General features: G+C 38.2%; 1 protein-coding gene across 1 annotated transcript in view; it reads left to right on the top strand.

Annotated features, from left to right (window-relative positions):
• The first annotated feature begins 2,033 nt into the window (after window positions 1–2,033).
• Window positions 2,034–11,793, top strand: part of LOC122225980 — a 36,430-nt gene continuing 26,670 nt past the window's right edge. Inside the window, exon 1 of the mRNA XM_042948656.1 lies at window positions 2,034–2,546. Within this exon, the coding sequence (XP_042804590.1) occupies window positions 2,091–2,546 (456 nt within the window). The 5' untranslated portion in view covers window positions 2,034–2,090. The remainder of the gene's footprint in view (window positions 2,547–11,793) is intronic.

Here is an 11,793-nt window from a genome sequence, read left to right as displayed (position 1 = left end):
GCTCGGAGCCTGGAGCCTGCTTCGGATTCTGTGTCTCCTTCTCTCTCTGCCCCTCCCCAACTTGTGCTCTGTCTCTCTGTGTCTCTCAAAAAAATAAATAAATGGAAAACAAAAGGCTGAGCTCTTGTCTAGGTGGTAAGCTTTTTGTTGTACGTAAACTGTACTGTGTGCAGTAAAGTTTGGGCATCTTACCTTAATTCAGTTACACGTTACCTTTTTAACCTTATCAGAAGCAACTTCAGGGAACCACATCCTATTATGTATTGAGATCTCTCAATGATTTGTGTTTTATAAATTCTGATAAAAATAAATAAGCAGCAACTTATGTCACGGGCTTTAAAAGCTGCCAAGGAACAACCCCTGTTCAAATTGTTCTTTGTTCCTCTGAATGAAATTCTTTTTCTTTTTTTAACATTTATTCCCCCATGCCTCTAATATTTTTCATTTGCTAAGTGTAGTAACCACACAGTTACCCATCGCCAATTTTGAGAGGTTAATATTGAACACAACAGAAGCCCAAGAGTAAGGGACACACAGGAGAGAGAATAGAGCGGACTGCAAAAGAGAAGCTTCACAAATGTTTAAATTGGTCTTGGGACTAGCTCATGTACAAACCTCTGTAGGCATAAAACAGAGTGGCAGGATATGGAACAGGGGAGTATATTCCTCTTGTCCCTTTGAATAACTTTGGCTGATTTCAAATCGACAGTCCTGAAAATCTACTTCATGGACTTGACATATAATTATATTTTATTTCACTCCTCGGAGGTGCTGGGTTTTGAATTCTCTCCCCACATTGATCTCTCCATCATTCAATTATTAAAAATCTTCATTTGCAAACCAAGAAGTGAACAAGTCCAGCTTTGGGACTTCTACTTTGCCTATTTAATGAAGTCTTATCCGAATTTGAATTTTAAATATTTTCTTTCTTCATCAGACTGATTTTCACATACATTATTCTTCATTATCTTTGAAGATGACTACAAATGTAATGACCCAATATTATGTGAAGCCCACTATATTTAGGGGTTAGCAAGGACTTTCAGAATGAGTTTAATTCAGAAACTCCAAGGAAAAATCATTTTTTAGTGATTTACATTTCCCCTTTGTCCTCCCTAGATTATTTAAAGGAAAACAGATGATTTTCCTTCTGTCCCTGTTCCCACTGGCCAGAACAAAAGCTTACTGTATTGTTAATAAATCCTAGTTGCTTTCTAGATAAATCAAGTGCTGCCTTGTCAAATTATAATAGTAAACTTCCACTTTCTACACCATGCCCATGATTGCTTAGCATAAAGTAGTAGAAATAACAGTGATTTTGGAATTAAAGGCAATCTTTTAAATTCTAGATCTATCACTTCCTTGTCCTTGGGCAACTTACTTAACTCAAGGAATCACCACATCTAGTAGAATTTTATTTTCCTCATGCATACAACAGAGAATATAATACCACTCAAACATGTTGTAAGGATTAAATATTCTTTGTGGGTTTTGTGTGTGTGTGTGTATTTTAAATGTTTATTTATTTTTGAGAGAGAGAAAGAGAGCAGGGGAGGGGCAGAGAGAGAGGGGGACAGAGGATCCAAAGCACAGCATTGAGCCCAATGTGGGTCTCCAACTCAGTAACCGAGAAATCATGACCTGAGCTGCAGTGGGACACTTAACCAACTGAGCCACCCAGGCACCCCAGGATTTAATATTCTTATATAAGTTTTGGTAGATATAAACATGAGTTGCCAGTAAACATCTCAACAGTTGTGCAAACGTATCAGTGATAAGGGAAATGCAAATTCAATGCATAGTTTAAAAAGAGTGCCATAGGTAGTAAAAAAAGAATGAACTATATAGCTATACACATTAAAAAAAAAAAAAGACTATCAGTCTGGGCCAAATAGAATTAGAATGTAACTGAACAAAGAAAATTTAATATAAAGAATTATTGACTGTAACAGGGGATAGAGTCACAAGGCATTATCTAATAAGAAGTAAGGAGAATTCTAATAAGAACAGCCATTACACCTAGGGATGAAGAGGGCAGCCATGTTGGAAACACCCACCAAGGTTAACATTCAGCCCTTGCTGGGGAGTCTATGGCTATAGCCCCTGAATGGCAGAGAAGTTGCTGTTCTCTCATGCTGCAGAACTTCCAGGAAACCTGCCCTTCGGGACTTGCCCTCCGTCTGGATGGAACTTGCCCTCCAGATTGCCAAGAAGTGTTCTCAAGTAACTCATCAGAGGTAATCTACCACAAAACCGCTATCAGAGGAGTCCCAGGGAAAGCTGTCGGCTTGTTGCTGTTGATTTCCAGGAACTGTGGAAACTGGGTGCTGGATAATCTGAGGCTACTTCAGGAGCCAGGCTCTAGAAAATCGGTGTGTACAACTGGCGCCTGCTTAGAGAAGTACACTGGGACCAGGAAGCAAACCTTTTCTTTCTACAATGTCTTCTACAATGAACCTCTCCTGACAAAGCTTAACATCGTACAGCTGACTGAGAATAAAACGAATAAAGAGTCCAGATTCATTTTTACAGAGCAGACAGAAAAGGTAATTGTGGAACTATATCGCCAGGCTCATAAATATCAATTTGAGCAGAAAATGTATGTTATAGATTAATAACTACGAACATTTTCATTTACATAAATTTAAACGTGAGGCAAAACTGATACATACACACATGATAAAAATGTAAATAAATTCAGACACAAAATTCACGTTTATATGAGCAAAGGGGTATATTTGTGGACACATCCTAAAGGACTTATAAGATATTGATAATGATGACAAGTAATGAGATGTTATGAGAAGTGAACTTATTTTCCTTATAAAACCCCAAGGATTCAGACCATATATTTGTACCAAGAATGGAGAGGTTAAAATTGAAACATAAATCACAGAGCACATTCTTAGGTGAAAGTAGTCCGAAAGTTTATGAGAATTCTCGAGCCCCTTTACTGTCTTTACCCATTGACATAACACCTGCAGATGAGCGCCTGATTCCATAACACCAACTAGATATTTTCTAGAAATGTTCCAGATGTGCTGTGGCTTCAAGGACACCAGGCACAGGAGGGGCCGAGGTGAGAGATATTGGTGAAGGAGTTTGCATATGGAGTACCATGAACCTGCATTCATGGCTTCACTTCTGAATTGTCTCAGCCTGGTGTCTTCTACTGTCTTCATCCTTAATGTAGAATAGTTCCAGAAAAGTCTTCTGTGGACTTGGACAGGAAAAAAGACCTCCATATATTTCATATGTTCTTCTAGATAAAAGGACAGCAAGCAAATCAAGTACAAAGACATGAGACCTACCTGTCAATAAATCCGAATCCAAGAACACTAGTTTGCAACAAGAACAAGTTTTAAATATGAACATCCAATAAAATATATGAACAGCCCTTTGTGAGAGAAAGATAAAGAGCAAGTAAGGCACACAAAAATGCAAAGTGATAGACTTGAGGTAATTTTGGAAATATAAATGTATCAGGATTACAAATATTTTGATACAGGGGCACTTGGGTGGCTCAGTCAGTTAAGCGGCTGACTTCGACTCAGGTCATGCTCTTACAGTTCATGAGTTCAAGCCCCACATTAGGCTCTGTGCTGACAGCTCAGAGCCTGGAGCCTGCTTCAGATTCTGTGTCTCCCTCTCTCTTTCTGCCCCTCCCCTGGTTGTGCTCTCTCTCTCTCTCTTTCTCTCTCTCTCAAAACTAAATAAACATTAACAAATTTTTAGAAAAGGGGTGCCTGGGTGCCTCAGTAGGTTGAACGCCCAACTCCTGATTTTGGCTAGGTCAAGATCTCCTGGTTCATGAGTTTGAACCCCTCATCGGGTTCTATGCTGGCAGTGCAGAGCCTTCTTGAGATTCTCTCTCCCTCTATCTCTCTCTGTCTCCCTCTCTCTCTCCCTCCCCCACCCCTCTCCCTCTCTTTCTGCCCCTGCCCTGCTCTCACACTTTCTCTCTCTCTCTCAAAATAAATAAATACACATTAAAAACAAAGAGAATCCTAGTAGAGTTGAAGTTTTTCCTTGGGGAGTTTATTTGATAGTTTGTTTATTATGATTACAGGTCTGATCTTCTAATTTTCCCCTGTCCATCATCTTCATTCTTTAACTCTGTCTGAGAGGTTTTTTTTTAATTTAATGAGTAACAGCTATATATTATAGAACCATACTATTAAATGTTATCAAATTTCCTAGTGATCCTTAATACACAATTTTGCAAAATATTGGGTTAAAGTTTAACTTCAAATTCTTTGCCTTAATGTGTTTTCATCCTCCTTTCCAATCTTTCTCTATTTGACTTCAATTTGGAGGACTACCGTCCTCTAGCCTGCCAAGGTTTGGGTAGAAAGTTGATGTGAGCATGGCTGACAGATGAGCAGGTATGTAGGAGAGGTTGTGGATAGAAGTATCCACCCAGATACATGTATGAAAGGAGAGCCTGGGCAGAAGTACTGAGCAACCCAGACATTAGTGAGGATTCCTCCTTGTGCTGTAAATGAACTGCTGTCTTCTCCTGCTAGGAGAAAAAGAATGAAGGAAAATTGATGTAGAAGAAAGAATAGGTCTGGGGACACCTGGGTGGCTCAGTTGGTCTAGCATCTGACTCTTGGTTTCAGCTCAGGTCATGATCTCATGGTTCATGGGATTGAGCCCTGCCTTGGGTTCCACACTGACATCACAGAGCCTGCTTGGAATTCTCTCTCTCCGTCTCTCACTGCTCCTCCCACTCATGCTCTCTCTCTCTTTCCCTATCTCTCTCTCTTTCTTTCTCTATATCTCTATCTCTCAAAATAAATAAATAAGCTTAAAACAGTCAGGAGTAAAGAATGAGTTTGAACACTCTCTTGCTCTAACTTTGAATAGGGGTGTGTGTGTGTGTGTGTGTGTGTGTGTGTGTGTGTATGAGAGGGAGAGAGAGAGAGAAACAGGAAACTCTATAACTAGTAAAAATTCCTATCATAGCCTTAAAACATGTTTGGCACTCATTTGTCTCAATGCTCATTTCTCCAACTGGACATTAAGTTTTATGCAAACATAGATTTATCCAGAGCATTTAGCATCATGACTGAACCTTTCACTAATTACAACATTTATATAAGTTCACTTAAAAAAATTACAGAGAGGCATTATGCATAAAGTAAAAATGTGTCATTACCATCTCCACCATTAATTATATGTAAGTTATAATAATGTCTTTGGAAATTTGAATTCATATACCAACATATATACCTGTCTATGTCCAACAATATTTTTAATACACAAATGGATCTGTCAATCTTATTTTATTTCAGTTCCTTAGTGACGCATGCTTTCTGTATGATGAAATCATTTCTTCTTACATCATAAGGTTTTAAGACCATTCATGAAAACAAATATATTGAATATATACATAAAATATGTATCAAACAACTTATGTTTTACAAATTATGCTTTTTTTATAAAAGGCAAGTCATGTTTGCTTTGCTTTCTTATGCATTTATAATTTGCCAAAATTTTCGTTAACAATCATAAGAACCTTTACTCTGCAAGCCTGTTTTTTTTTTTTTTTTTTTTTTTGGTACACTTTAAGACTATCATTAGTTCACATAAGAGATATTTATCAAATACCACCTCTGTGCCAGAACTGTTGTAGATGCTATAAAAATAAGACAGTTGTGGGAAATGATGGTCCTGCCTTCATAAAACTTACATTTTAGGGGGAGAAAGACAATAAAGTAATCAGGCATAACATCAATAATTAACTTCAGAAACTGATAAGTGCCTAAAAGAAAAATAGAGTAGGATAAATGAAGATTCAGAGATGAGAGAGTGACTATTTTATGTAGGATAGTCAACAAATGTCCCTCTAAGGAGGTGGACATTAGAATAGAGACCTTATCTGTGTGACAGCTTGGGTCATTGAAAGATCTGGGGTGAATTGGAACAAAGTCATGTCTTTAAATACAAAAGAGACTATATGATATATACATATCATATATATACACATATATGAGATATATATATATGATATATATATGCTATTATATATGCATACATATATACATATATATATATACATATATACACACACACACACACACACACACACACACATATATATATATGCTATTTGGTGTCCTTTTGGCATTAGGCAAAACGCTCAACTAAAAGCCCATTGGAAATTTATTTATTACATCTATTTACATTTGTTACATCTCAAACAAATAGTTCAGAGTTGAGTGGTTCAAGAATCAGCCTATCTACCCAGCAGTACCATCACAAAGTAAAGATCTTTGTGTTTTTTTGTTCTGACATTTTTGGATGGGTGGTTGTGTCTGCCTCAGGGTACTAGCACAGTGACAGACTCTCCAAGTGACACATACAGGCACAACAGATCTAGCAAAGAGCAGAGGCATTTAGTTTTCGCCATGCCCTCCATTTTTTTAGAAAAGGGAAGCCTTCTTAGACTTCCAACTGCAGCCTCCTTACATCCCACTGACCAGGATTGGACCTTATAACCATTCTCTAGATGGGGAAGACATTACTGTGATAATAAGTGTCTAGAATGTCAGTCCCTTTAGTAGAAAAAGACTCTATAAGCAGCCAAAAAGTTTATGTGAGTGTGTGTCTGTAACTATGGGGGAGCCAGCGACAGTGTCTGTCACAATGAAATATATGTATTCATCTAATGTTAGAGCTACAGAAAAAGTTGCAGCTGAGAAACTATGACATAGATTAAGTAAATGCCTTGCTCAAGATCACCAAAAAAAAAAAAAATAAATAAATAAAAAATAACAAGAACACTTAGCATCTAGCAAGACTGTATTTCCATCAAATCCTAGTGTTTCCCATAGGAATGCTTAGGAACAAATTCCCACAAAGGGCAAGAAAACACTAATTTACATGGTTTCATTATTACAAATCCCAGGACTTTTGCACTGTCAGCAATTTCTAAAGCTGATTGTCCTTAATAAATAAAAGCTTAATGATAGAAATATATGCTAGTATTGCTTTCCACTCCCAGTAGCATTGTGAAAATGAGAACTTTTAAATATATAACGGTTGAATGAATAATGTTAATACTAGAACCTTTTGGAGGTTCAGAATGAAACTTTGGTACCATGGAATCAAGGGGGAGTAATAAATTCACAACTGACTTCAAGGAGTTGTATTCTGTTTATGTGCTAACTGATTTTAAGATGAAAATTTACACATTAGACCCACATTCATATGTTTCAAGCGTCTGGATGTCTGGAATCATATTGATCTCTCATTACTCAAATCCTAAAAGCTTTAATGGAAAAGCACATAAATAAAGAACCATTAGCAATCATTTTGGTATAGAATGAGTAGTATGGTAACAGTTTTTGCCTGAGCATCTGATAGTTTCTGTTCTCCCTGGAAGCTGCATGCTGGTGAAGTTTTTCTGGTATGAGGAAGAATATATTACTTTCTGGCAATCAGTTGTAAACAGTAAGCTCTTAATGAATCATTTTCATACATAGAGTAAAGATGAAGCTTGAGCATTTCAGGATAGAGTTTTAGGTAAATGTTTAATCTATTTTTAATGTGGATCACAAATGTAATGCATCGTTGGCTTTTTAAATAGTTCTTACTCCTACAAAAGGCTTTTCTCTGTAATTACTATCAGCTAAGCTTAAAGATGAAAAAACCCTCAGGCTGATCTTGGTTAGGACCCTGGTTTAACAGAAAAAGCAGAAAAGCGCAGGTAAATTTATGCTTATCATTCTAGTTCTTTCTTCCTTGTTTTGTTATCCATCTTGGTGTACTTAAAAAATTTGTTCTAGGATAGAGAGGCTTAATGGGGGGAAAGAATAAAATAAATAGCACATGTCCGCAACTTTCTCAAAAATATATAAATAGATCAGTATGCTTCAATGTGAATATAACGGAAGAAGGGAACATGGGATCCACTGGGAGTATGGAATTCACTGGGTAGGAAACCATCCTTGGGAGGTGGAAATTAAGGGAAACTACCTGGATAAAACTGTACGTCACCTAAATGTTAGAACATCAGTAAATTTAGCTAACTGAGAGATAAAGTAGAAGCAGGAACAAGTCGTGGCAAAAAGAAGAGTCAACGTAAAATCGTACCATGTGCTGGGGCTCCTGGGTGGCTCAGTCAGTTAAGCATTCAACTCTTGATTTTGGCTCAGGTCATGATCTCACAGTTTTTGAGTTAGAGCCCTGCATCGAGCTCTGTGCTGACAGTGTGGAGCCTGCTTGGGATCCTCTCTTCCTCTCTCTCTGCCCCTCCCCTGTTTGCTCACTCTCTCTCTCTCTCTCTCAAAACAAATACATAAACTTAAAAAAAATGTACCTTGTGCTTGGGAAAAACCTACACAAGCCCACTGGTCAGTCACTGTGACTCTCACACCTATGAACAAATGGAGCCCTTTCTAGCCAATGTTTTGCAGATAAAATGTGAAAATATGATACTGATTACATAATCCATTTGTTAAATCCACGAGTTAAAATACTGGTCCATTCCGAAGGATCCAAACAAACAAACAAACAACAATAACAACAACAACAACAACAACAAAAAAAACATCTGAAAGGGAGACCAACACAAAACACCAAAGGGAGATTATGTTGGGGAGCCCATCTGACCAAGGGCAAGACATGTGGAGTCCTCAGAGAGATGCTTGCGAGAGCCTGGGCAGGAGCTTAAACAGAAAGTGAACATGGGGATGGGGTCATCAATAAAGAAACAAACAAAAGAGGTGCAGAAAACCTGCACTAAGTAAGTAGGAGTAGGTCTGCGAGAAGGATTAAGGGGTACCAATGCTAGTAGTCTTTCTAGGTTCCATTTTCTCTCTGTAATGTTTCTTCCTTCAAACATCAAGAATTGTTTTTAAAGGACCAACCATTTATGATAATAATAGAGAACTAGCTGTTTGACACACACTCCTGGATATTAATGTGCCTAATAGGTGCCCCACTCCAGAACCATCTAGAAGTAGGTAGCTTCCTATGTGGTGTCATAAGGCCATTTTCTTTTTTTTTTTCAATATATGAAATTTATTGTCAAATTGGTTTCCATACAACACCCAGTGCTCATCCCAAAAGGTGCCCTCCTCAATACCCATCACCCACCCTCCCTTCCCTCCCACCCCCCATCAACTCTCAGTTTCTTCTCAGTTTTTAAGAGTCTCTTATGCTTTGGCTCTCTCCCACTCTATACTCTTTTTTTTTTCCTTCACCTCCTCCATGGGTTTCTGTTAAGTTTCTCAGGATCCACATAAGAGTGAAAACATATGGTATCTGTCTTTCTCGGTATGGCTTATTTCACTTAGCATCACACTCTCCAGTTCCATCCACGTTGCTACAAAGGGCCATATTTCGTTCTTTCTCATTGCCATGTAGTATTCCATTGTGTATATAAACCACAATTTCTTTATCCATTCATCAGTTGATGGACATTTAGGCTCTTTCCATAATTTGGCTATTGTTGAGAGTGCTGCTATAAACATTGGGGTACAAGTGCCCCTATGCATCAGTACTCCTGTATCCCTTGGGTAAATTCCTAGCAGTGCTATTGCTGAGTCATAGGGTAGGTCTATTTTTAATTTTCTGAGGAACCTCCACACTGCTTTCCAGAGCGGCTGCACCAATTTGCATTCCCACCAACAGTGCAAGAGAGTTCCTGTTTCTCCACATCCTCTCCAGCATCTATAGTCTCCTGATTTGTTCATTTTGGCCACTCTGACTGGCGTGAGGTGATATCTGAGTGTGGTTTTGATTTGTATTTCCCTGATGAGGAGCGACATTGAGCACCTTTTCATGTGCCTGTTGGCCATCCGGATGTCTTCTTTAGAGAAGTGTCTATTCATGCTTTCTGCCCATTTCTTCACTGGGTTATTTGTTTTTCGGGTGTAGAGTTTGGTGAGCTCTTTATAGATTTTGGATACTAGCCCTTTGTCCGATATGTCATTTGCAAATATCTGTTCCCATTCCGTTGGTTGCCTTTTAGTTTTGTTGGTTGTTTCCTTTGCTGTGCAGAAGCTTTTTATCTTCATAAGGTCCCAGTAATTCATTTTTGCTTTTAATTGCCTTGCCTTTGGGGATGTGTCGAGTAAGAGATTGCTACGGCTGAGGTCAGAGAGGTCTTTTCCTGCTTTCTCCTCTAGGGTTTTGATGGTTTCCTGTCTCACATTCAGGTCCTTTATCCATTTTGAGTTTATTTTTGTGAATGGTGTGAGAAAGTGGTCTAGTTTCAACCTTCTGCATGTTGCTGTCCAGTTCTCCCAGCACCATTTGTTAAAGAGACTGTCTTTTTTCCATTGGATGTTCTTTCCTGCTTTGTCAAAGATGAGTTGGCCATACATTTGTGGGTCTAGTTCTGTGGTTTCTATTCTATTCCCTTGGTCTATGTGTCTGTTTTTGTGCCAATACCATGGTGTCTTGATGATTACAGCTTTGTAGTAGAGGCTAAAGTCTGGGATTGTGATGCCTCCTGCTTTGGTCTTCTTCTTCAAAATTACTTTGGCTATTCGGGGCCTTTTGTGGTTCCATATGAATTTTAGAATTGCTTGTTCTAGTTTCGAGAAGAATGCTGGTACAATTTTGATTGGGATTGCATTGAATGTGTAGATAGCTTTGGGTAGTATTGACATTTTGACAATATTTATTCTTCCAATCCATGAGCAGGGAATGTCTTTCCATTTCTTTATATCTTCTTCAATTACCTTCATAAGCTTTCTATAGTTTTCAGCATACAGATCTTTTACATCTTTGGTTAGATTTATCCCTAGGTGCTTCTTGGTGCAATTGTGAATGGGATCAGTTTCTTTATTTGTCTTTCTGTTGCTTCATTGTTAGTGTATAAGAATGCAACTGGTTTCTGTACATTGATTTTGTATCCTGAAACTTTGCTGAATTAATGTATCAGTTCTAGCAGACTTTTGGTGGAGTCTATCGGATTTTCCATGTATAATGTCATGTCATCTGCAAAAAGTGAAAGCTTGACTTCATCTTTGCCAATTTTGATGCCTTTGATTTTCTTTTGTTGTCTGATTGCTGATGCTAGAACTTCCAACACTATGTTAAACAACAGCGGTGAGAGTGGACATCCCTGTCGTGTTCCTGATCTCAGGGAAAAAGCTCTCAGTTTTTCCCCATTGAGGATGATGTTAGCTGTGGGCTTTTCATAAATGGCTTTTATGATGTGTAAGTTATGTTCCTTCTAGCCCGACTTTCTCGAGGGTTTTTATTAAGAAAGGGTGCTGGATTTTGGCAAAGGCCTTTTCTGCATCGATTGACAGGCTCATATAGTTCTTCTCTTTTCTTTTATTAATGTGATATATCACGTTGATTGATTTGTGAATGTTGAACCAGCCCTGCATCCCAGGAATGAATCCCACTTGCTCATGGTGAATAATTCTTTTTATATGCTGTTGAATTCGATTTGCTAGTATCTTATTGAGAATTTTTGCATCCATATTCATCAGGGATATTGGCCTGTAGTTCTCTTTTTTTACTGGGTCTCTGTCTGGTTTAGGAATCAAAGGAATACTGGCTTCATAGAATGAGTCTGGAAGTTTTCCTTCCCTTTCTATTTCTTGGAATAGCTTGAGAAGGATAGGTGTTATCTCTGTTTTAAACGTCTGGTAGAACTCCCCTGGGAAGCCATCTGGTCCTGGACTCTTATTTGTTGGGAGATTTTTGATAACCAATTCAATTTCTTCGCTGGTTATGGGTCTGTTCAAGCTTTCTATTTCCTCCTGATTGAGTTTTGGAAGAGTGTGGGTGTTTAGGAATTTGTCCATTTCTTCCAGGTTATCC

This window comes from Panthera leo, chromosome C1 (assembly GCF_018350215.1).
Source record: "Panthera leo isolate Ple1 chromosome C1, P.leo_Ple1_pat1.1, whole genome shotgun sequence".
In the NCBI taxonomy this organism is placed as follows: Eukaryota; Metazoa; Chordata; class Mammalia; order Carnivora; family Felidae; genus Panthera; species Panthera leo.
This window is presented reverse-complemented; position numbering and strand designations above follow the sequence as displayed.